This window comes from Falco peregrinus, chromosome 2, assembly GCF_023634155.1.
Source record: "Falco peregrinus isolate bFalPer1 chromosome 2, bFalPer1.pri, whole genome shotgun sequence".
Taxonomy (NCBI): Eukaryota; Metazoa; Chordata; class Aves; order Falconiformes; family Falconidae; genus Falco; species Falco peregrinus.
This window is the reverse complement of record NC_073722.1, coordinates 38,310,944-38,335,587: the sequence shown is the minus strand read 5'-3', so window position 1 is coordinate 38,335,587 and position 24,644 is coordinate 38,310,944. Positions and strand designations below refer to the sequence as shown.

The 24,644-nt window shown below is 62.4% G+C and overlaps 2 protein-coding genes across 2 annotated transcripts; both read right to left on the bottom strand.

Moving 5' to 3' along the window:
- Positions 1-301: 301 nt before the first annotated feature.
- LOC101922086 (V-type proton ATPase subunit B) lies at positions 302-5,511 on the bottom strand. The gene is made up of 9 exons (XM_027789635.2): positions 5,094-5,511; positions 4,089-4,190; positions 3,805-3,902; positions 2,805-2,928; positions 2,233-2,383; positions 1,658-1,740; positions 1,325-1,429; positions 738-867; positions 302-637 (listed from the first exon to the last, which is right to left on the bottom strand). Exons 1-9 carry the CDS (start codon positions 5,190-5,192, stop codon positions 471-473), a joined length of 1,059 nt encoding a protein of 352 aa, XP_027645436.2. The 5' UTR covers positions 5,193-5,511; the 3' UTR covers positions 302-470.
- Positions 5,512-5,534: 23 nt separating this feature from the next.
- On the bottom strand, positions 5,535-22,501 carry LOC129783710 (V-type proton ATPase subunit B, kidney isoform-like). The gene is made up of 5 exons (XM_055794114.1): positions 22,429-22,501; positions 10,850-10,905; positions 9,153-9,251; positions 7,707-7,800; positions 5,535-5,679 (listed from the first exon to the last, which is right to left on the bottom strand). Exons 1-5 carry the CDS (start codon positions 22,499-22,501, stop codon positions 5,543-5,545), a joined length of 459 nt encoding a protein of 152 aa, XP_055650089.1. The 3' UTR covers positions 5,535-5,542.
- Between the last annotated feature and the right edge of the window lie 2,143 nt (positions 22,502-24,644).

The window sequence follows — 24,644 nt, the reverse complement described above, 5'->3', positions numbered from 1 at the left end:
GGAGATGCTCGGGCGTGCAGCCCTGCAGCAAACGCACCCCTCTCGTGGCCTTTCCACCTCCAGGTCATCTTAAAATCAAAAATGCCATAGTGTGAGGAGATGCCAAGTGTCTCAGTGGGTGCCTGGGCAGCTTCCCACACCTCTGCCCTACCAGGCGTGGAGCTCTGCCCACACCAGGCTGCCTGCCTGGGCTGGGCAGGGAGTGCTGCTCCCACAGGGAGGGTGGGAAGGGACCAGGGGTGGGAAGGAGACGGCCACGGTGGGAAGTGCAACAGCACATCGAAGTTTTGGTGACCACGCTGGTTTTATTGAGCAAGGAGAGAAGGTTTCTGACCGCTTTGGGATGCTGGTGCCAAGGACCCACAGCCCTCTGCACCTGCTCAGCAGCCCCACAGGAGGGACCTGTGGATGGTTTCAGGGACACAGGGCTTGCTCCCCAGAGCTGACCAGCTCAGCCCAGAGCTCAGGGGTTAGAGGGCCGTGCTGGCCGGCCCCTGGCCCGGTGCTTTGGCATCACGCGGGTAGTACTCGGCCAGGATGCTCTCAGGGATGCGCTTGAGCAACTGCTTGGGGAAGATGCGCAGCAGCTGCCAACCGATATCCAGGGACTCAAAGATGGTCCGGTTCTCGTAGGGACCTAGGAAGAGAAGCAGGCAGGAGCAAGGACATGCTGGGGGTCTGGTCCAACCCCCAAACCACCGCTCGGCTGGGGGCTGGGGTCCAGCCACCCGCCTCACCCTGGGTGATGAATTGCTTCTCGAACTTCTGCAAGAACTCCAGGTAAAGCAAGTCATCGGGCGAGAGCGCCTCTTCCCCCACCACCGCCTTCATCGCCTGCACGTCCCTCCCGATGGCGTAGCAGGCGTACTGTGGGACAGACAGGGTGGCAGGACAGACACTGTGCAACCTACCGGGCAGGCAAAGCACGGGCAGCAGCACAGCCTCTCCCCTGACCAGCTCCAGGAGCAGCATACATATAATTGTATATGTGTATATATATTATAGGCAACAATATATGTTGCATGGAAAACAATCCAGCTTGCTGTCAGCCTGGGTTTCTTGCAGCAGGACAAGCTACGGCTCCAGCTGTGCTCTGGGGCTTTGCATCCCCTGGATTTTCCACTTCCAAGGGTAAAGCATCCCACCCCCTTACCTAAACTCTCCCTTATGTCAAGGAGATGACAGGAATAAGTGCTCATATCTGTCATGGCCAAAAGCACCACAATCTCAGCCCCAGGCAGGGGCAGGAGGGCTCTGGAGGGACAGATGATTCCATTTCCCACACTGCACATCACGGTTCCCCACCCCGCAGCCCAGCCCTTACCAGCTGGTTGGACACATCCCCGTGGTCCTTCCTGGTCATGCCCTCCCCAATGGCCGACTTCATCAGGCGGGAGAGGGAGGGCAGTACATTGATGGGGGGGTAGATCTGCAGGAAGAGGGGGACCCACACACACATTTGCCCACTGCCAGCACTGCTGGGTATTGGCAAGGGGACTGCTGCCCCCACTTCGGACTCCCCCCTGCCCTTGGCACCCCCATCCTGGTGCTCTCAGGTGGTTTCCAGCCCCATCCAATGCCGGGGAGGGGGACAGTGGTGCCAGATCCATCCCCACTCCGCCACAGCACAGAGCCAGGCAGGGGCACGGGAACGAACCTGCCTGTTGTGGAGCTGCCGGTCAACGTAGATCTGCCCCTCAGTGATGAAGCCCGTCAGGTCGGGGATAGGGTGGGTGATGTCTAAGGGGAGGCAGGATGGTGTGAGCCCCAGAAGCAGGTCTGGCTGTTCAGCCAGGCAGGGGACATGGCTGTGCCCCACGCTGGGGCTGAGCGGCGCAGCGTGGCCCCAGGGAAGCTGCACCAGCCTGTGGTTGTGAGCAAGAGCCAGTTCCCCCATTGCCAGGCAGAGACCCACCTGGTTTAGGCTTGCGTGTGTGTGCACCCCTATGCCCATGCCTACGCATCCCCCTCCTCCACACCCCTCAAGTGTGAGCCCCCCAGCTACACCCTTTGGCTGAAACCCAGCGCTCTGCTCCAGCTGGGGGGCCAGAGGGACAACTCGGGGGGGGGGGGGGGGGGGGGGCGGAAATAACCGTAAATCATCCCAGCAAGCTTTGCTACCCTGACAGATCCTACAATCTCCCCCAGAATGTGGTAAAACAGAACAATTTGGGATTTCCCAGCCCTGTGGCTTCCCAACGCCACGTGCCGTGTCCCCCCCAGGCTGCTGACCATCGTTGGGCATGGTCAGGATGGGGATCTGCGTGATGGAGCCATTCCTGCCCTCCACGCGCCCAGCCCGCTCGTAGATGGTGGCCAGGTCGGTGTACATGTAGCCAGGGAAGCCGCGGCGGCCGGGCACCTCCTCCCTGGCTGCTGACACCTGCGGGGCAGGGGAGCTGCCATTAGTGCTGGGGGGGCTCAAGCACCTCAGGCATCCCAAGTGGCCCAAGTATCCTGGACACCCCAGGTGTCCTGGGCACCCTGAGCACCCCAAGGCATCCCCAGCACCCCGAGCATACCAGACACCCCAAGCATTCTGAGCACTCCTCAGCACCCCAAACACCCCAAGCATCCCAGGCACCCTGAGCACCCCAAGCATCTGAAACACTGCAAGTACCCTGGAAGCCCAGGCATCCTGAGCACCCTGGGTACCCCCAGCACCCCAAGCACCCTGGAACCCCCAGCACCCTAAGCATCCCAAACACCCCAAGCATCCCGGGCAGCCCAAGTGGGCAGTCCTCATCCCCTGCCACACAGGGAGGACACAGGGACTGGGGCGGATCCGGGGGACATGTGCTGACCTCCCGCAGGGCCTCGGCATAGGAGCTCATGTCTGTCAGGATCACCAGCACGTGTTTCTCGCACTGGTAGGCGAGGAACTCAGCAGTGGTCAGGGCCAGGCGGGGTGTTATGATCCGCTCAATCCTGCAAGGGAGACAGCGTGGGCACCCCCAGATCCCAATTCCACCCTGGCAGAGCATCCTCAGAGCCCGGCAGGCTGCAGCATGTTGGCAAGGATGCCCAGAGGAGGGACCCCAGCTCTCGGGGTCCCTGAGCAATGGCCATGGAGGAGGAGGAGGGAGGCACCCGCTGCCCACCCAGACATCGGCTCCCAGCCACTGCAGGAAAGCATGGGGACCAAACACTGGCTGGGTTCAGTGCCAGCTGCCCCTCCCAGCCTGTGTGCACCCCCCTGTACTCCCCAGTGCCCCGCGCTGAGCTGCACTGGAGGCTGCTCCCCATCCCATCACAGCGGCAGTTTTGGGGGTGCCAGGAGGGCACAGGGAGGAGCCCAAGGGACTCAGCACCGTGCAAGATGTGCCACACACACACACACACTTCTGCAGCCCCTCTCTGCTACTCAGTGCAGAGCTTGCAGCACCCAGAAGCAGGGCTGACTGCTGGGGAGCAGAGGGACCCGCAGCCTCTGGGGGTCCCACACACAGCAGGACCCTAATGACCCCCAGCTGCACCCAGCACCAGGCTCTGCACCGTGATCCACCCGAGACGGATCAGGCCCTCAGTGGGGAGAGAGGAGAAGGGAGAAACGAGGAAGAGGAGAAAGGAGAAACGAGGAAGAGAAGAAAGGAGAAACGAGGAAGAGGAGAAAGGAGAAACGAAGAAGAGGAGAAAGGAGAAACGAAGAAGAGGAGAAAGGAGAAACGAAGAAGAGGAGAAAGGAGAAACGAAGAAGAGGAGAAAGGAGAAACGAAGAAGAGGAGAAAGGAGAAAGGAGAAACAGAGAGGAGAAAGGAGAAAAGGAGAGGAGAACTGCATGCCAGAGCCCCAAGGCTGACTCACGTGGGGTCATTGGCCAGGTTGAGGAAGAGGCACACATTCTCCATGGAGCCGTTCTCCTCAAAGTCCGACTTGAAGAAGCGAGCTGTCTCCATGTTCACCTGCCCAGGTGGGAGAGGCTGGTCAGCAAGAGCAGGGCAGCTTCATGCACGGGGAAACGAGGCAGGCTTTGCCGTGGCAGCAACAGGGAGGTGGCAGCCAGGCTGCCTACATGTTCCATGCAGTCTGGGCTCCTCAGCAGGCTTTGCTGAGGTCGGCTGGGCTGTGCTGTCCCGGGACTAACTCACCCCCATGGCAGCGAAGACGATGGCAAAGTTGTCATCATGGTAGTCCATCACGTCCTTGGACTTCTTCACCAGCCCAGCCTGCCGGCAGATCTGTGCAGCAATCTGCAGCAGGACAGAGACAGGCGGGCAGCACAGGGCCAGTGCCCATAGCCAAGTCCCCCCACTGGAGGGGCCACGGCCCCCCTGGGACCAGGATACAGCCCCACAGCAGCAAAGGGCAGGGGACGGAGATAGGACGAATAGAAACCAGCGGAGAAGAGGTCATCCCTGGAGAGGCATCAGCACCCCCAGCTGCCCACCCAGCCCCACAGGTCAAGGGGGAGTGGGGTCCAGCCCCCCCACCCCAAGCCAGCCGTGCCCCCTTGCCATGGCACCGTGCCCATTGTGCCGGGCCCTGACTTGACCATGGTCACCCTCCTGTGTCACTCCCGATCTGTCAGGGATGGTTTTCCACCCCATCGCACCACTGTCTGTGTTGAGGGGGTCAGGGCAGCACTGCCCACCCACCACGCTGGTGCGCCTATGGATCAGGCTGGTTATCTCCACTGCCTCCTGCCCTGCCTGCCCCTGGTACAGCCATGCTTGTGGGGCCACGAGATGATGTGCAGCCCCCTGCCCCACTGGCTCAGGCACCCCACACCAGCCTGGATCAGCTCTGCCTTGCCGCCAGTGCAGCTCTTGCCACGCCAGGGTTTGCTTTACCCCTCGCTGTGCAGATGGGGAAACTGAGGCACAAGATAACGTGAGCTTCCCTTCTCCCGCATGCACCAGCCCATCACCCTGCATGGCTGGGGGCACTCAGGGAACACAACAGCCACCACAAAAGGTGGGTCTGGCCCCGTCACGGCAAGCAGAGAACCAGAGCACAGTGGGGAGAGGAGTTAAAACACAGAAGACAGGCTCCAGCCCTCCCAAATCCCCCCACACTGCCTCCTTCATCCTCATCCTCATCCTCCACCTGCTGCCAGGGCTGCATCAGCAGCTTAGCACCCCGTGAGGACCCACCTCATTGTGGGGGAGCCCAGCAGCAGAGAAGATGGGGATCTTCTGGCCCCGGGCGATGCTGTTCATCACATCGATGGGCGAGATCCCGGTCTGGATCATCTCCTCAGGGTAGATGCGGCCATGGGGGTTGATGGGCTGGCCTGGAGCAGGAAATTAGGCACCCACAGGGTACCCCAAAATGGGGGAATCGCCCCGGTTGGTGCCAAAAATTAGGCATGAACTTCTGGAGATAAGGAAGGAGCAGGCTCTTGGAGCAGTGCGATCACCCAGCACCAGCCCTGGGGTGGGATGGGCTTACCAGCCACCACCCCTGCACCCATACCCCCACCCAGGGCACTCCAAGGGGCATGGATGGACCCCCCTGGGAGTGGCATGGGGACGGCACCGTGGGGCTGCTCCAGCCATGAGGGCACAGCGTGATCCCCAGATCCAGACTGTCCCCAAGACCCTCATTGCCTGCAGCTGGTAAAAGAAGCTGGCAAAGCAACGCCGTGCCCAGAGCTGTCACCATTAATGTCCAAGAAGTCCTCGGCCATCACCGGGGGACCGCTGTCGATGGGTTTGGCAGAGCCGTTGAAGACCCGACCTGCAAGGAGAGAGCTTCAGAGGTCCCTGGCTGAAGGCACCAGCTGAGTGGGGACACCCAGCCCTGCGAGCGGGCAGCTGCCTGCTCCGTGGCTGCAGGGCAGGGTTTCCATCCGGCTCCCGGTGCCCTGTGCTGCTGCAGGCAGTGCTGGGACAGTCAGCAGTGCTTCCGAGACCGAAGGTCTGCTGAAGTCTCCCTGCAAGCCCCCCATAGCGTGCAGGGGCACCTGGGGGCTATCCTGCCCCTCCTGAGTACCCCCAGCTGTGGGGAAACCTGGGAAATGGAGGGCACGGAGGGCACCTATGGGTGCCACAGGACATCCCAGCTGCCTGGGGTGCCCCAGAGGGGACGTGGGTGCTGGGTGGCTGTGGCTGAGGAGCAGAGGACTTTGCACCTGGGGTGGCTGCAGGCATCCCCAGTCCCTGTGCCAGGGGACAAGGTGTGCCCACATCACTGCTTGGGGCAGGCAGGGACCATGTCACCCAAGGGCTGGGTGACACCACAGCAAGATGCCAGCACACAGAGCCACATCCCCAGAGACCTCCCCATGCCATCCAAGCCTCCATCACCTCCCCCATGGGGTTCCCGGGTCCCGTGAAGGTGGGATGACACCAAGACCCCCCCCCCATACCAGCCCTGGGGAGGGGGTACAAGGCTCCCGGAGAGCTGCTGAGCTCGTGCTCAGCCTCATCGACCAGCTCCGAGCTGCAGGATCGATAGCGGCAAAGGCGGTGTGCCAGCTCCGCGGCCCCCCCGGCACCCCCGCCCGCTGCTGCCGCCCCCATGGGACTTTCTCGAGGTCCCCACGGGCCGGGGAAGCATCGCCGTGTCAGAGCAGATCAAGCTGACGGCGGGGCCGGGGCGCGGAGGCACAGAGCATGAAAGGTCAGTAACCTTGGTGCTCGCTGGGCACCCACATCTTGCCAGCGTGCAGCCACTGAACTCAGCACCGCGACACAAAGCAGGGCAGAGGGGAGGGAAGGGGTGATGCAGCCGAGCACCTGGGAGACCCCCAGATGAACCCCCCCCCCGAGACAGGGTGCGAAGGCTCGGAGGGACAGCGGGGCCAGCTTGGGATGGACTCCGCGTACCTCTGCCCACCCCTAGCCCCTCCTGGGGGGGCTCAGGGAGGGATCCCGTGTGGGGACAGGGGGACCCCGCCTGGGGAAGGAGCAGGGGCCTCCCTCCCCGCTGCCGGGGAGCCGGGACCTGTCCGGCCGTCACCGTGCGCTGCCGTACCGTGCTCGACACCCGCCCGCTCCCAGCCAGGCTGCCCTTTCCGCTGCCCTTTGCAGGCACGGCTCTGGCCGGGCTCTGCGCTGCCGGCAGAGATGGGAAGGAGATTGCAGGAGACACTCGGCTCCCAACCGGGGAGCGACGCCGTGCGTCAGCCCACATCCCTCTGTCGGGACCCTGAGTGACCGCTGTCACCGGCTGCAACCCCTGCGAGTCCCCGGGGCTGCTTTGGGGGCTGCAGAATCCCTCAGGATCTGGGGAGGGGGATCAAGGCCCTGCGGCTGAACTTGAACGGCCCCAGGGGAGTCTGCTTGGGGCCGGGGGGGTCTGCCAGCACCCAGCTCTGCCCAGGTGGATGACCCTGTGGGGACAGGGGTGGCAGGTCCCCTTTTTGTGCTCACACCTGGGCAGATCTCAGGGCTCAGCAGAGACTGGGAAGATGCTGCTCTCCTAAAGCCAAGGTAATGGGAGTCCTAGCGGCATGACCATGGGCAAAAATCTGCCTCTCCTCACCCGGGAAATCTTCTTCCAGTGCAGCCCAAGCTTTTTCTCCTGGGATAACTGGGCAGAGTGGGCCCCGGGGGATGTTTTAGCCCTGTACAAGGGTCACCATCTCTCCACACTGGATGTGACTCTCCCAGGAGCAGAGAGCATGCCCAGGAATGTGCTCAGCCCCTAGGCAGCAGAGAGCTAAACTCCAAGACCCCCAGACTCCTCTGGCTGCCTGCACTTGGATACCCCACCATGCATGCACCGAGGTGTATCGGGGCTCAGCGGCTGGCTGGGCTTACCCAGCATGTCCTCAGAAACTGGGGTCCGGAGGATGTCCCCAGTAAACTCGCAGGAGGTCTTCTTGGCATCGATCCCAGATGTTCCTTCAAACACCTGTGGAGACCCCAGGGCAAGAGGCAGGTGGGTGGCAATTAGCTGGGATTAGCAGGCGCAGAGGGCCATGGGGCTCAGGGGCAGCAAGGCTCTCCATGGGGAGGTGATGTGATCTGCACTCACCCGAAAAACTCATCAGGGAGAGGTGATAAAAGAGGGTGAGAGACCCCAGGGTTAAGAAAACTCCCTGCTGAGGGGCTCTGGCATGTGGGAGGCAGGGGAGGGGGGACCACACTCTTGTGAATGCAATGAGCACGGCAAGAAGGGCCTCGGGCAGGGAAACCCAAGGCATTTTGATCGGTATAATATTTGACACCATTTGTATTAATTAACCTCCAGATCGCTGCTTTAATTAGAGCCATGTGGCCCCTGGGAGAAGGGCGGGCTTGGGAAAGCCAGGGGCAGCCAGCTGGCAGGGATGCCAGCAGGCACGAGGGCAGGTGATGGCCGCAGGAGCTGGGTGTGTGCAGGTGCGTGCAGGTCAGCCCCCAGCAAAGCTGCTTCTGCAAAAGGCTCCTTTTTTCCTCTTGTTTTTCCTCCTGAGGCTGACTCCCTAATAGGATTAAAAGGGCGCTGCAGAGGTCTGGGCGGCATTAGAGGAGCGAAGTTTGGTGGCTTGCAGCTGTGCAGCCACCCCGGAGCCCTGGGCTGGCTGGTTGGGGGGGGAACCTGGGTGGGAGAGGACCCCAGCTAATTGGGCAAGATAAATAGCCCCAAACAGCCCCAGTGCTCACGGTGAAACCCCACTGCTTGGCTGCCCTGGTTTTGGGGGGCAGCACCCCAGGAACCCACTGCCGGTCCTGGTCCCGCAGGGGACTGGTGGCAGGAGGGTTGGGGGGGTCAGCACAAGGAGGTCAGTGGGGAAGATGTAGGGATAAGGGATGGGGGGTCCCATCACTGCGGCATCACCCAGGCAGGCTCTCCCTGGCACGGACACGGGGAGGGGAGCTGGGTGGGCAGCTCAAGCGAGGGGAGGACGGGCACAGCAGAACAGAGACCCAGCACAGGGTCGTGCCCACATCTGGCCCTAGCATCTTGCTGAAGTTGCACAGATGTCATCATTTTGCCTTTGGCACCCAGATACTCCTGCCCTGAGCAGGCACCAGCTCTATCCCCACTGGTGCCACTCCACCAGCCCCGGCACAGCTCCCTCTGCTCCAGCCAAAGGGCCATGGGCCAGCCAGGAGCTGCACAGCAGGACACTGCCTGTCCCAGGACACCAGAGAGCTGGGACAAGAGCCCAGCAAGGCTGTGCTGGCTGCAGCAGCCACGGCTGGAAGGAGGCAGACCCCTGAGCCATGCTGTCCCGGTGTGTCCCCCATCCCGCCACATCCCTGCCACGCTGGGCTCACCTGGACGATGGCTTTGGAGCCCATCACCTCCAGGACCTGCCCGCTGCGGCGGGTGCCGTTGGGCAGCATGAAGTTCACGATCTCAGCATACTGGGCAAACTGTAGGGACAGGGCTGGTGTGAGATGGGTGCAGGGGGCTCCTCTCCCTCCACTCCAGGCCACCCCTTGCAGACCCTGCCCACCAGCCCTGCCTGCCAGTGCTGCCTCAGTTTCCCCTGAAATGGTTGGGGTGTCTATGCTCTCTGCAGCCACCCAGCACTGGCAGGGGGGGATTCAGCGGCTGATGCCCCTGCCCCATCCCGGCGCGTGCTCCAGGCTGTGGCACTGCTCCATGCCTCAGTTTCCCCAACAGCCCCCTCCTGCCAGGGGTGCTTTCAGGCGCCCCCCAAGCCTGACAGCTAACAAACTCAACCCCCTCTCCATACCAGAAGCAGGCAGACCCATCACCTGCATAAAGCAGCATCTCTGAGAGCCTGCCAAAGCACATCCACAGCCCTGGGTAACCCCCCCGGAGTCAGTGGCATCTCTGAGGGACAAGGGCTGCAGCCCCCCCAAGGACACCAACCAACCTCCCCAGCCTTCCCACCCAGCTGGGACCCCCAGGGCAGATGGAGGGGACTTCTCAGCAGCCCCTTGGCTGAGGGATACGTCCTGCTCTGGGGACAATGTTCAAGGGGGCTCACTCCCTGAGCGTGCCTGCCCAGCACACCCTGTGCTCTCTTCCTCCTCCTCCTCCCTGCTCCCAGCTACTGGGGCTGGCTCCAGCTCTGTGAACTTTGGACTTTAATTCTTCTGTAAAGACCTTTGCATAAAGGACAACAAAGTGAAGGAAACACCCACCACGGTCATGCTCTTTAATTGAGCTTATTAATTTCCATCCTGCCAGGCTCGGTGTGGAAGGGGCCATAGAAATGAGCCACCAGCTAACAAAGCCCCGCGGAGGGTCCCAGCTGGCAAGGCCATGCAGCGATGCTGAGATGCCCAACACCCACCCAAGTGAGCACAGGCCCTGCTCCTGGAGCAGGGACAGGCAGGGTGCCACCAAGGTGACACCTGGTGCTGGGGACATGGGCTGAGACAGGGTTTGTGCGGTGGTCTCGCTCAGAGCAGGCTCCCCTATGGAGCCAGGGCTCAGGCAAGGGCACAGGGGACAGGAGCCAGAGCTCGGGCTGGGACACAGGGGACAGGAGCTGCACTAAAGCAGGGGCACAGGGGACAAGGGATGGGAGCCAGAGCTTGGGCAGAGGGACAGGGGACAAGGCACAGGAGCTGGAGCCCAGGCAGGGGGACAGCAGGTGCCTGGGTGCGGGGGGGACACGGGGCAAGTGCAGGGTGCCCATGCAGAGCGCACACACACGGCCACCCGTGCGCTCACACGCGTCCCATGTCCGTGCACACGCCAGCACACACGCTTGCACGCCCACACACGTGTGCAGGCTGGCACACGGGCTCTGCTGCCGGCCGCGTCCAGAGGAGGGAGCTCGGAGCTGGCTGACGGACCCCAGAGAGGAGGGGACAGCCCAGGGGACAGGGGACAAGGGAGAGGGGACAGGGACACGCTCCCCCATTGCACCCTCCCCGCCCGGGACGGGGTCTGGCAGTCAGGCCCGGGCAGGGACAGCACGGTGGTCCCCGCACAGCCCAAAGTGACACTATCAAGGGGTCCCCTTGTCACCCATCGGCAGACGGGGTCCTACCTTCACATTGTCCAGCACCACCAGAGGCCCGTTGACCCCACACACCGTCTGGTAGGCTGTCAGGGGAAGGACACACCATCAGCCCCCGGAGAAGGGGATGCTCCCAGCATTGTCACCCCCAAACCGCGGGGGCTGGGGGGCCACAGCACCAGCAGGGCAGGTTCTGTTCCACCTCAGCACCATCCATTCCTGCTATCGCATCCCTTATCCTAGCTACAGACCAAGCAGCTGCTAAACTTGAGACCCAGAAGATCCATCCTGCAGGAAATGTCACTTTTACTAAAATAATTTTATTTCAGTTAATATAAAAAACTTAAGTAGAAAAAAATGTGCAGGAAGGAAGGACACAAAGCCAGGAGCGAGGCAGCAGCAGCCTGCCCCCACCAGCAAACTGAAAGACTTTCTGCAAGTCAACATTCTGCTTTTCCAAGCACAGTTTTTCCTTACACCAAGATTTTGCTTTTAAAAACCGTAATAAAAAGCCCTTTTGTGGAAAATACATATTAACAAGTCGCAAGAGCCACATCCCACCCAGGCAGAGAGGGGCTTGGGGCCATTGGCAGCACAGATAGGGGCAGGCAGTTTCCACCCCAAAACTGGCCTGTCACTCCCTCCTTTTCCCACTATGGGAACCCCCTCATGCAGGGAGACCCTGGTGCCTCCCTCAGCCACCCAGACCGCAATAGACACCGGTTCGCACCCCGCCGCTGCCATCCTTCACCAAATGCTGCCTGTGGCACAGTGAAGGCAGGATTAGGTCCGTGCCCCTCCCCGTGCCGTTGCATGGCTGTGCTCCACAGTGGCTCCTGCCATCGTGCCAGTGGCTGCACAGCAGCCAGCCTGGGGGCTGCATCGCCTTCATAAGGTCCCCCATGTGCCGGGCAGGGATGCCACAACCAGGGTTGCCACCACAACCAGCAGGTTTTGGATCCAGGATGAGCAACGTCCCCCTGTCCCCCAGCTTCCCTGGCTCAACCCCCCCTCATCCAGCAGCACCAGGAGAGCTTCCCAACCTTCAGCAGCCCTATCCCAGTGGCACAGCAGCCCTGGCAAGGTGCTGGCCACTCCAGTAGCTCCTGCAGATCCCAGCTCCCTTCCCAGCAGGGCATCCCCATCTCCACCAGGCTTCTCCTCGTCCATCCCATGCCCACAGCAGCCTCCGCCCCGTTCCCTCCACCGCCCAGCCCCGTTGTTACAGCACAGCCCACACACCCTCCAAAACCCATGGGCACAGACAGCACCCCAGATGCTGCGCAACGGGCACAGCCCTGTCATCTCCCACTGCCCTTCCGCCAGCAGCACATCAGCAGAGCTGCCCCCCTCACCACAGTCACCTCTTGTCCCCAGGGGAGACCTGGGATGGACAACCCTAGCTGGATGCTGCTGGGCTGGAGGACAGACTTCCAGAGCCACCACCACTCAGGCAAGTTCCAAGCATCCTGCCTGGTCCTGCCAGCAGGGTGCAAAGTGGCACTGCCTGGGGTGCCAGCCTGGGACCCCACAGTTCAGGATGAGACCTCAGGGCACCAGGGACTGCGCTGCATTCAGCCAAGGAAACAAGGGTGCTGGGGATGCAATTTCTCCAAAGTGACTACAAAGACCCTGGGGATAACTGTAGGGCAGGGAAGCTCCTGGGATGTAAAGCCCAAGGATGACAAATAGGGATGAAGCCCAGCAAGAGGAGGCAGGTCCCCAGGGATGGGGAACGCAAGGGTTGGGAGCAGCTTCCCAGGCAATTGCAGGTCCCTGATCATTTTACCAATGTGTCAAATGCTGTAATGCCTGCCATGGCAGGGCCTTGCTTTGCTGACCCCACTGGGCCCTTTCATCCCCCTGCCCTCTCTTCTCACACCAGGTTCTCTGATTTGCTCATGATCCTAATCGGATTGGAGAGGCTGGGCCAGCTGGTGAGCTTGCCAGCCTCCCTCCCACCAGCTGCAGGGATGGGTGGTCCAGGGCAGTGGGATGCGGGTCCCTACACCGCAGCATCCCGGCTACCCTTCTGGTGATGCCAGCACCGGTGCTGGAGCCAGCCCTGCACATGTGTTAAGCAGCCAAGCCGGACCAGCCACAAGAACTTCATTTCTAGGGGTCAGGCCCTGTTTGCCGCTTGCTGGCTGCATCCCACATCTGGGAGCACCAATCCCGGGCCACCCCACAGCCCAGCGCAGGGCCACCCCCAGCAGCACAGCCAGGGCCCCAGCACTCAGCTTCCCTCGCCCAGCCCCTGGCCCGGTGCAGGTGCCAGTAATCCCTGCCATTTCTGCAATTAGAATCACAGCATGGTTTGGGTTGGAAAGGACCTTAAAGCTCACCCAATCCCCCCCCTGGCCCAGGCTCCTCCAAGCCCTGTCCAGCCTGGCCTTGGACACTGCCAGGGATGGGGCATCCACAGCTGCTCTGGGCAGCCTGTGCCAGCGTCTCGCCACCCTCATGGCAAAGAATTTCTTCCTAAGATCTGATCTAAATCTATCCTCCTTCAGCTTAAAGCCATTCCCCCTTGTCCTGTCCCTAGATGCCCTTGTAAAAAGCCCCCCTCCAGCTTTCTTGCAGCCCCTTTAGGTACTGGGAGGTGCTCTGAGGTCTCCCCACAGCCTTCCCTTCTCCAGGCTGAACCCCCCCAACTCTCCCAGCCTGTCCCCACAGCAGAGCTGCTCCAGCCTCTGACCATCCCCGTGGTCCCCTCTGGCCCCGCTCCAACAGCTCCACGTCTCTCCTGTGCTGAGGACCCCCGAGCTGGAGGCAGCGCTGCAGGGGGGTCTCACCAGAGCGGGGCAGCGGGGCAGAGCCCCCTCCCTTGCCCGGCCGGCCACGCTGCAGGGGATGCAGCCCAGGGCACGGGTGGCTCTCTGGGCTGCGAGCACACAGTGCTGGGTCATGCCCAGCTTCTCATCCACCAGCACCTCTGGGTCCTTCTGGGTAGGGCTGCTCTCCATCCCTTCATCCCCAGCCTGCACAGATACCAGAGATGGCCTTAAGTCAGGTGCAGGACCTTACATTTGGCCTTGTTGAACCTCACGAGTTTCACATGGGCCCACTTCTCAAGCTAATTAGCTAATTAGCCTTCTTTCCGTTACCCAATTACACTCAGTTCCTGCTGTCCTCCATTCAGCAGCCTGGGGGGCTGGCACACCCAGAGCCGGCTCTCTGCCACCAACCTCCTCGCCTTTTGTCTCCTTTATTCCCAAAGTGACCATTCTGCCTTTTATTTCCCCTTCCAGCTCCTTCACTAAATATCCACCACCGCCTCTCCTGCTTCCCTTCCCTCGGGAGGTTTTGTTGGGCTCTTTTCTTCTCTCCCTGCAACTTCTCTGCAGCTCCAGCTGCTGGAGAGCCACCCACATGGGACAGGGCGACAGGGCTCATCCCTCTCTCCCAAGCATGGTGGTCTCTGACCCAGCCCTGATGGCTGCCAGCCCCCTCGGGACCCTCCTGGCTTCCCTTCCACTGCACCAGGCTGTCTCCTCCCACCAAGGGCATCGGACCCTCTGGCAGCACCACTTAGGCCACTGTGGCTGCGACACTGGATCGCTGGCCAAGCTCTCTGCCTATCTTCCCATCCATCCTTCCATCCATCCACCCATCCCCATCATTCCACTCATCCATCCTCCCATCTATCCACCCACCCACTCATTCAGCTCTGCATCCACCCACCTATCCAATCTACCTATCTTTAACTAACATATATGCATATATATTTGCCCTCCAGCCATCACGCAGGGAGGGAAGCGCTGTTCCTCTCATTTCCTCATGGGGAAACTGAGGCAGGGAAGGCTCCCCAGCCCAGACTCATGAGGGTCCCTGGCAGTGCAGGGTCTCAGCGCTGCCTTTCCGTCATGCTTCTCTCCAGCTACACCAGTCTGTTTGCAGAGGAGCTGCCCTCTGCTGTCATCGGCTCCCCTTCTTCCCCCACCATGACTTTGTTTTGGGAATGGGTTGTGGGGTGGTGGCAACATCACCAGCATCTCCAATACAGAGGGAGAAATGTAACCCAAGAGTCCAAGCTTGGCCACACAGCTCTGCAATGTCACCTCCGACTTCAGAGATGATGATCCAGGCTTGCTCTCAGTGGGCAGGGACCTCTGGAGATCTCCTGGTCCAAGCCCTGCCCAAGCAGGGTCACCTGGAGCTGCTCCCAGGGTCCCGTCCCAGGGGGATGAAGATCTCCAGAGCTGGAGGGTCCGCAGCTCCAGCAGCCTGGCCTGGTGCCTAGACATCTTCCCAGCCAAAAAGGGCTTTTTGGAGAGTGGGCCTCCAGGGGATGGACAGATGGACGGCCAGGCTTGGTCATGGAGAAATGAACAGGGGGGTGATAAAAAACATTGCTCCATGATTCCCTGTTCTTCACCATTTCCACTGAAAAGCCTATTAAAAAACTCAGAGGGGCTTCGCCTCGCCAGCCACCCGGGGGATTCCCTTTGGTTTGGCTTGCCTCTCTGTGCCAACAACACTGCAGCCCACGCTATGAAAAAATGAATCTCCTGCAAAGGATTTCTGTGCAAAGCATCCCACGTTCCACCAAGGAACGCGCAGCTCCTGGCTTCACAAAGCAGGGAGCCCCAGGGCTTCGCCCCCAGCCCCTGCCTGCCCCAACCCAGCCATCCCCGGAAAAGCGGGTGCCGGTACCCGTGCCACCCTGCCTCGCACTTGTTGCATGGCTCCAGCCCCCTCACCCGTGCCCACCCCTGCAGTGCAAAAGGGCTCTATCACGATAGAGAAGGAAATCACGACAGTAACACCAAGTGACAGCCCACCAAAGGGGTCCAGGGCTAGGGGAACCGAAGAGGAGAAGGAGGCAGAGGAAGAGAGGGATGGGGAGGGACGGGGCAGAGGAGGGGGAGCCCCTGCTACCGGAAAGCACTAATTCAGATAATTAAGATGTTGAGCTGTTATGAACAAGCGGGGGGAGGAGCGGCGGGGTGGGTGGGCTGCGGCGGCCGGCCGGCTGCCGGGGGGCATGGCCGGGGAGAGGAGGGGGGGGGGGGGGGGGGGGGGAGGGCACGGGAGGCAGGGGGAGAGGGGCCAAGAGAAAAGAAAAGTCTTTCAACCTGGCCTTTCCACACCCCCAGCCCCAAATTCACAGCTCCTGTCAGATGCAATCTCTGTTAGCCCTGACACTCACGCACTACTAACCACCGTGGCGGCCGGAGGGGGGGAAGGGCCCCCGGTGACAAAGAGGACCCGACCCAACTACACCCGCCACTAATTGCTCCCCCTCACCGCCCTGCCCTCCCCAGCCCCCTGCCCCTGCCCGGGCATCGCTGCCGGCGCCCCCAGCCCCAGCACGCCTTAGGGCTCTGCTCCAAAGTGCACGGGGGGCTCGCTCCCGGCCTCCGTGGGGTGGTGGTCCCGGCACCCGCCGCGGCGAGGGGATGGATGCAGCCCTGCCCCGTCCTCCTCCAGCCCCGGCCGCGCAGAGGCTGGCAGAGAACTGCGCAAGGTTATTACCTTCTCCACAAGCGATCGAGGCAGATTTTGGACAAATTTGCCTGGCAAACCCTGCCCGGCAATGGTTGTCTTGACCTCTGGGACTGGGTGTGCAAGGAGGGATGCTCATCCCTGTTCGCTGCCTGAGGGACTTTGCACATCCCCTACCCCAAATTACAGACCTGGGGTTTGCATGAGGCCACCAGCACCTCCAACACCCTCTCCCACCCCCAGACCCACATGTGGACTGAAGCACGGGATGGCACGGGCTGAAGGGGAACCAAGCTGGAGTAAAGATAGCAAACGGCACTGATAAACAGCCCAAAAATCCCCCAAATCCTCTCCCCTCTGGCCCAGAGCAAGGATGGGGATGAAAAGGTGTCTCAGCAGGTCCAGAGCCGGTCCAGAGCCACTACAGGGCATCAGGATGGGTCCCCAGCATCCCCCCAGCTCACACCTGGCAGGCACAGAGGGGGGGTCCCACCGTGTGGCCCCAGACCTGGCACCCCACAAAGACGGGCAGCAGACACCCTGCGGGGAAGAGGGGGCTGGGTGCGCACAGCACAAGGCATGGTGGCCATGGCTGCTCCCGATCAGGCTGGATGCATCCTGCATCCCTCCCTGGATGCTGCTCACCATTTCATCACACGCGTGCTTAATTTTTAACCCAAACACCAGCCCAGGCTGACACCTGAGGTGCTGCAGCCCAGCTTCCAGGATGGGGCAATAATACGGCCTCGAAGGTGACTTTGACCTCAAAATCCCGCCCAGCCCTGCCCAGCACCGGCACCAGCACTGCAGTGGTGACCCATCCTCCAGGCATGGCAGCATCACCCCAGACACCCCTCGCTGAGCCCCCCAAAAGCCCAGCATTGCCCAGCAGCCTCATCCTGCACCGATGATAAGTGCGGCAGCCCGGAGCCGTCCTGGGACTTTTCCGACAATCCCTAAGTGACCGCTTTCCCCCTCCACAACCTGCCCATTGTGCCATGTGTCACTTTGTGCCGCGCTGTCAAACCCACCGGCCTGCCCCAGCCCGGCAGAGCCGGTGAAAAGCCCGGCGGGGGGTCACACTCTATGCCACTAATTAGGACCCGGCGGCCAAGGGTTCCCATACACACCTGCATGTCATGTGAGGAAAGGCAAAGAATGGCAGGGCCAGCCAAGCGTGAACCAAACAAGCCAACCCAAGGAAAAAAAAAAAGAAAAAAAAAAAAATTTGCTGGGCTTGCTGTCGCATTTTCTATCAGACAAAACAGAGCTGGGGGGGCGGGCGGTGAGGAGCAAGGCTGCGGAACCCCAGCCCCGGCCAGGAGATGCAGGCATCAGCTGGGCCGAAGGCTTTCAAGACGCTGAGGGGAGGAGATGGCCCCAAGGGGAAAGGAGAAGTGATGGAGACCAGAGCTGTGGGGCTGGGGGATCCTGCCACACCATGGGGCAGAGGATCCCACCCCTGTGGGATGGCCCATGGGGTGCTGGCGATGCTACTACTGGGGTGGGAGGATGGATGGCTCCTCCAGGCAGGGGCTGGAGGATGGGGAAGAGCCAGAACCCACCTGCCTAGGCTCGGCCAGCAGCAGGACACAGGCACGCAACGGCTGCAGCCCCCAGGAACCCGCCAGCCCCCTCACCAGCCCTATGGACTCACCGCAGCTGCCATCTCCTACAGCCATGCCAAGGACATGAGCCCAGCTCTGCTTCCCAGCAGTCCGGCAGCTCCAGCACAGAGGGCAAGGGGCTGCCGGCATCTTCTTGGGGTCATCCACAACCTTCCCATCTGCAGCACCAGGATGCCACAGTGGCAGTGCCAGGGAGGGTGAGCAGGGCAGAGCTGGATCGTTGTGAGATGGGAAAAAGGCTGTGGGAGCAGCAAGCCCAACTCTGCACCACCAGAACCTCCCTCTGCCCAGGGACAAGGCAGTACAAAACAAATCCAGTTTCACTTAGGAAATGGGGTATATGGGGCTCACATGTTCTGCAGGCTCCTCCACCTGCAGGTCCCCACAGGGCCAGGCTATATCCCCTGTGCGGTGCCCCTCCATGATGCCACTGTCCCTGCCCTCCCCGGCCCTTGCCATGCAGGCCTGGGCTCTGCTGCAGCTGCTGGGGCTCCCAGGAACCCTCCGCAAGGCTCTCAGGGAGATAAATATGGGCTCCTCCACTGAGTCTCTGCCACGCCGTGGTTCAGGGTTGCTCTCCCAGCGAGCAACCTCGGGTCTGAAACTGAATTCAAATTGCTGGGCAAGGCAGGGAATATTAAGGGCAGATAAACCAAAGAGATCAGATAATTTAATTCTCCTCCATCCTGTGTTTTGGTGCTGAGCCCTATGAGCCCCTCGCTCCCCCCTGAGCGCCCCACAGCTCCCACACGGAGGCTGGGGGCACCTGGGCTGGCAGCACAGCCTGATGTGGCCCTGTGAGGCTCAGCACCCAGCCCCTGCCCACCAGCAGCCCCCATGGAGAGATGTGTTGGGGTGCCCAGGGCTTGGGGATCTCCTTGATTCCTCCTCTCCTGCTTCCCGTGTCCCCAGCGGGCAATGCCATGTCCCAAACCCCACCAACCACAGCTTCCAAAGGCACCGTCCCCTGCCTGGGGAGCCAGGGCTAGCACCATGCCTGGACCCAGTGCAGAGTCCCAGCAGGAGATGAGTCTAACAGGGCTGGTTGGAACATGGCACAGGAGAAGCCAAGATGTGTCCTACCAAAATCCCCTTGCCAGGCTGCAATCACATGGCACAGCTGTTGTGTCACTGGGCTTGCTGCCAGCAACAGCCTGATTTCTCCATCCATCCATCCACCCAAACATCCACACATCCATCTATCCATGTGTCCATCCATCCAAACACCCAAATGTCCACCCACCCATCCAAACATCCACACATCCGTCCATCCGTCCATCCATCCATGTGTCCATCCATCCACCCATCCATCCATCCAAGCATCCCCTTGCAGACCAGCCCTCCAGCTGCTCCCAGCCCATGCCTGCCACGTTCAAAGTGCACCATGGGGCAGGGCGTGGGGCACCCCACTCTGCAGAAGCAGCCCCAAGCCCACGTGTGGGCAGCGGCCCTGAGTCCACGTGCGGGCAGCAGCATGGCTCGCTGCATTGTTTTTTGTAAAGATGGGTCAAGCCAAAGGCCAGGAGGTGATAAGTGCTTCTTCCACTCGCTTGTGCTAATGGATTCGCAGCACGGGGAAGCAGCTGCTAATACCTCCTCTGCCTCTCAGGAGAGCTGGCCCCAGCAGAGCAGTGTAGGCAGCGCTCTGCCTACTCCTGCCAGCCAGCCCTGCCTGCCCACGGCTCGGCTCAGCCCCCCGGGTCGCCCCAGTGCTGGGTGCTGGGCTGTGGGTCACGGTGCTGGGCTGGAGCTGGAGCTTGTTGTAGCTGCTGCCATGCCCAGTGCCATGCCAGGACCCCATATCAGGGCCCCGCGCTGGGACCCCAGGCACCCTGGGCCGCTGAGCACCCAGTGATGGGGCTGGGGACAGGCTATGGCATTGCCGTGGGGCACACAGGGTGAGGAGCCGGAGCAGCAGCACACACCAGGGCCCTCCCTGGCACAGGGCAGTGTTCGATATACATCCCCAAGACCGCTCCAAATGTCACCCCCAGGTACCCCCCGCAGCTCTCCCACATTGGTGGGGTCCCTTCTCCTGGCTCCCACCCTCACCTTCACCTTGCAGTGCATTTTTGGGGCAGCCTCAGGGGCCCACTCCCATGCCCCCCCGGTGCGTGGGGCTGCAGAGCATCACCTTGTTACAGCCCTCACACACACGTCTCCCACCTCTGACATACAGTGGGGACAGGACAGCCCAGGCAGGACTTTGTCCCAGCCTGGATGTGGCTGCTGGGGGTCTGGCTCTGCACAGCCAGCTTGGCAAAGCTGACCCTGCCCATACAGCTCCTGGAGCCCAGCGACAGGGGGGCAAAGCACGGCGGCCAGGGTCATGGCAGGCACTTTTTGCCTTGAAAAATGAAAACGGGCATTTTTGCCTTGAAAAGCCAGGACGGGCACAGGGGCCACGTGCCAGGCTCTGCATGCGGGATGCCAGGCTGACAGCTGCAGGGAGGGGAGAGCCCATGGAGACCCCACAGGAGCCTGGCCACACGCTGCGCCCTGTGGGGACGATGACCCACCATCCCGCGGGTGCCAGCCCTCGGTCCCTGTCCCCTCCTGGCTGGGGCAGAGAGGCCGTACCACTGTGGAGCAGCTCGTGGGGGGCTGCTCTGTGGGGGCTTCGCTCCGGGCAGGTGATGGGGGCGGCTGCTCTCCCAGCCCAGCAAACCTCCCACGGGCGCACCGAGAAGCGGGCTGCAGCAGCGAGAGCCTGTGCGCTGAGCCTGCACGGGGGTAGGACCTGCCCCTCGTGCGACAAAAAAACAGCCTTGGCTGCTTGTCCTCCCCCTGCCCCCCCTCCCCCCAGTGCCCCTCCTGCGGCCAAGGGCTGCCTGTCACCCAGTGCAAACTGGACAGAAGTCACCCATGGGTGGCTGCTCCCAGCGCCCTGTTGACAGCAAACACGGGCAGGTAGCCGGGCAGAGCCGGCTGCACTCAGCCGTGCCGGGGGGGGCAGCCAGGACCGTGCCAGCCCGGAGCCACCCGGTTTGGGGACCAGGGAGGTGACAGCAAAGCTCCCTGCAGCCATCCTGAGACGGGAGTGAAGGCGCAAAGGTCAAAGCAAACGTCCTTGATGCCTCAGAGCCTGCTGGGCTCCGGGGCAGGGCGCTGGGGGGGCAGTCATGCCCCACCCCCAAGATGTGGGGCTGGTGGGCTCGATGAGGTCGGGCTGGGCTGGGGGGTGCAGCCTGTGGGGGTGGGCTGAGGGTGCCAGCAGCCCAGTGCTGCCCACAGGACCCCTGCACCACTGCGAGTGGGGGCATGCAGGGACAGATAGAGCTGCCAGCACCCACGGGTGCTGCGCAGGGGGACACCTGCACGGCACAGCACCAGCCCTGGCAGTACAAACACACGGACATCACCGTGACGGGACGTGGCCGGCCTCAGGCTCCAGCACACGAGTGGGCTGGGGAGGCCACAGCAAACATGGCTTTCGGCAAGCACGTCCCTGGCAAGCCCGGGTCCCCTGGCGCCTCGTCATGCCCCCCACTCCCCCCCCCACGTGGCTGACCCCGGGGGCACTCACACCTGCAGACAGGAGCATTGCACCGTTTTGGGGGGGTAGAGGGGGCCACCAGGGCAGTGGACACCCAGAGAGGACACGGAGCAGCAGCTGGGTGGGTGGGGGAGGACGTTGATCCCATTTACCCCCCCGCTGCAGTAGGTCAGGATGGGCTCCATTGCCCGGTGCCCCGCAGCACCACTGTGGGATCGGCCACAGCCCACCGCACACCCCGCAGCTCTCAGGGGGTCTGCAACACCTTTGCCAGCCCCCGCAGCTGCAGACCCCAGGATGGGTGACAACCCCCCGACAGCCCCTGTGCCCCTCCTGAGACCCACATGGCCCCTGTGCTCCCTCCTGCTCCTGGCAGCAAAGGCAGGACCCCTGCCTGCAAGTAGGGGCCATAGAGGGCCACCAGAGCCAGGGTCCCTGCCTGCTCCACTGCCACCCATCTGTCCCTGCCACCCTTGCCTGCCCCATGGCCACCCATCTGTCTCTGCCTGCCCGAGTGCCACCCACCCATCTCTGCCACCCCTGCTTGCCCCACTGCCAGCACCCATCCCTGCCTGCTCCACTGCCAGCCACCCATCCCTGCCTGTCCCACTGCCACCACCTGCCCCTGCCTGCCCCAGTGTCACCACCTGCCCCTGCCTGCCCCACTGCCACCCATCAATCCCTGCCATCCCTTCCTGCCCCAGTATCACCCACCTGTCCCTGCCTGCCCAACTGCCACCACCTGTTCCTGCCTGCCCCAGTGTCACCCACCAGTCTCTGCCACCCCTGCCTGCCCCACTGCCACCCGCCCATCCCTGCCACCCCTGACTGCCCCAGCGTCGCCCACCTGTCCCTGCCTGCCCAACTGCCACCACCTGTCCCTATCTGCCCCCCTGCCACCTCTCCCTGCCTGTCCCACCGCCACCACCCGCCCCCACCACACCACCGCACCCAGTGCGCCTCCCCGGCTCGGAAGCAAAGGGACGCCGCGCCCCCCCGTGCCGCCCCCCCGTGCCCCCCCAGCCCCCCGCACTCACTCAGCCGGGGGCTGCCGCTGGGGCGGCGGGCGAGGGCCAGGACGTGCTGGCGGGCGGCGGCCGGGGCGGCCATGGCCGGGGTGCAGCGGGGCGGCGCGGGGCGGGCGGCGGCGGCACGCGCTTTGTACCCCCGGCCCGGCCCGGCCCCGCCCGCGCCCCGTGCGCCGTGACCGGCCCGCGGCGGCCGGGCCCCCAGCCCCGCACCCGGGCGCCGGGCGGGCGGGGGCGGGGAAAGGGCGGCTTGAGAGCGGTGGGCACGGGGGGGGGGCGGAACGGAGTGGGAAGGGGTGGGGGCGGGGTGGGAATGGGAATGGGGAATGGGAATGGAGATGGGGTGAGATGGGGGGTGCGGGTGGGACAGAGTGGGAATGGGAATGGGAATGGGAATGGGAATGGGAATGGGAATGGAATGGGAATGGAGATGGGGTGAGATGGGGGTGCGGGTGGGACAGGGTGGGAATGGGAATGGGAATGGGAATGGGAATGGGAATGGGAATGGGAATGGGAATGGAGATGGGGTGAGATGGGGGGTGCGGGTGGGACAGGGTGGGAATGGGAATGGGAATGGGAATGGGAATGGGAATGGGAATGGAGATGGGGTGAGATGGGGGTGCGGGTGGGACAGGGTGGGAATGGGAATGGGAATGGGAATGGGAATGGGAATGGGAATGGGAATGGAGATGGGGTGAGATGGGGGTGCGGGTGGGACAGGGTGGGAATGGGAATGGGAATGGGAATGGGAATGGGAATGGGAATGGGAATGGAGATGGGGTGAGATGGGGGTGCGGGTGGGACAGGGTGGGAATGGGAATGGGAATGGGAATGGGAATGGGAATGGGAATGGGAATGGAGATGGGGTGAGATGGGGGTGCGGGTGGGACAGGGTGGGAATGGGAATGGGAATGGGAATGGGAATGGGAATGGGAATGGGAATGGAGATGGGGTGAGATGGGGGTGCGGGTGGGACAGGGTGGGAATGGGAATGGGAATGGGAATGGGAATGGGAATGGAGATGGGGTGAGACGGGGGTGCGGGTGGGACAGGGTGGAGGAATGGGAATGGGAATGGGAATGGGAATGGGAATGGGAATGGAGATGGGGTGAGATAGGGGTGCGGGTGGGACAGGGTGGGAATGGGAATGGGAATGGGAATGGGAATGGGAATGGGAATGGGAATGGGGTGAGATAGGGGTGCGGGTGGGACAGGGTGGGAATGGGAATGGGAATGGGAATGGGAATGGGAATGGGAATGGGGTGAGATAGGGGTGCGGGTGGGACAGGGTGGGAATGGGAATGGGAATGGGAATGGGAATGGGAATGGGAATGGAGATGGGGTGAGATGGGGGTGCGGGTGGGACAGGGTGGGAATGGGAATGGGAATGGGAATGGGAATGGGAATGGAGATGGGGTGAGATAGGGGTGCGGGTGGGACAGGGTGGGAATGGGAATGGGAATGGGAATGGGAATGGGAATGGGGTGAGATAGGGGTGCGGGTGGGACAGGGTGGGAATGGGAATGGGAATGAGAATGGAGATGGGGTGAGATAGGGGTGCGGGTGGGACAGGGTGGGAATGGGAATGGGAATGGGAATGGGAATGGGAATGGGAATGGGAATGGAGATGGGGTGAGATGGGGGTGCGGGTGGGACAGGGTGGGAATGGGAATGGGAATGGGGATGCGATGAGATGGGGATGGGAATGGAGAGGGGGGTGGGATGGGGTGGAGCGGGAATGGGAATAGGATGGGGATGGGATGGAATGGAGATGGGGACAGGGATGGGATGGGGACAAGGTCAGGACAGGTGTGGGGACAGGGATAGGGTAAAAGTGGAGTTCGGGGCAGCATTAGGGGCAGGGGCAGAGGTGGGGACAGTTTGGGGGGAGGTCTGGGGTACGGGTGGGTTTATGGGCACAGGTAGGGGGGAGGGGTCTGCACCCCCCCCCGCCCACCACAGGCTGTGGGTCTGTGCAGAGGTAGGGCAGGGCTGGGGCAGGCTGGGGGGGCAGGGAGCCTCGTGCCAGGGGTAATGGGGGGTTGTCAGGCTGCATCTGGGACGGGGACGAGTACACAGGGCAGCCCTGTGTCTGCTGGGGAGGGGGGAGCATCGGGGGGGGGGTGAGGGGGTGCTGCTGGGGGGGGCTGTAGCGGAGGTACCTCCGAGTGTGCATGCTCGGGGGGGGGGGCTCTGACGATGCACACAGGACAGCAGAGAGCAGG

Bases quoted from the DNA above. Each gene is read 5' to 3' on its own strand.
- LOC101922086 (XM_027789635.2), bottom strand. From the start codon at position 5,192: ATGATCCAGACCGGGATCTCGCCCATCGATGTGATGAACAGCATCGCC. The intron at 1,741-2,232 runs GTCAGCAGCCTG...GCCTCCCCTTAG, and splicing joins CCTGACCATGCCCAACGATG to ACATCACCCACCCTATCCCC. The intron at 1,430-1,657 runs GTTCGTTCCCGT...CTCTTCCTGCAG, and splicing joins GGCAGCTCCACAACAGGCAG to ATCTACCCCCCCATCAATGT.
- LOC129783710 (XM_055794114.1), bottom strand. From the start codon at position 22,501: ATGGCCGCCCCGGCCGCCGCCCGCCAGCACGTCCTGGCCCTCGCCCGC. The intron at 9,252-10,849 runs GTAGGACCCCGT...CTGTCCCTACAG, and splicing joins TGGTGCTGGACAATGTGAAG to TTTGCCCAGTATGCTGAGAT. The intron at 5,680-7,706 runs GTAAGCCCAGCC...CTCTCCTTGCAG, and splicing joins AGTTTCTGAGGACATGCTGG to GTCGGGTCTTCAACGGCTCT.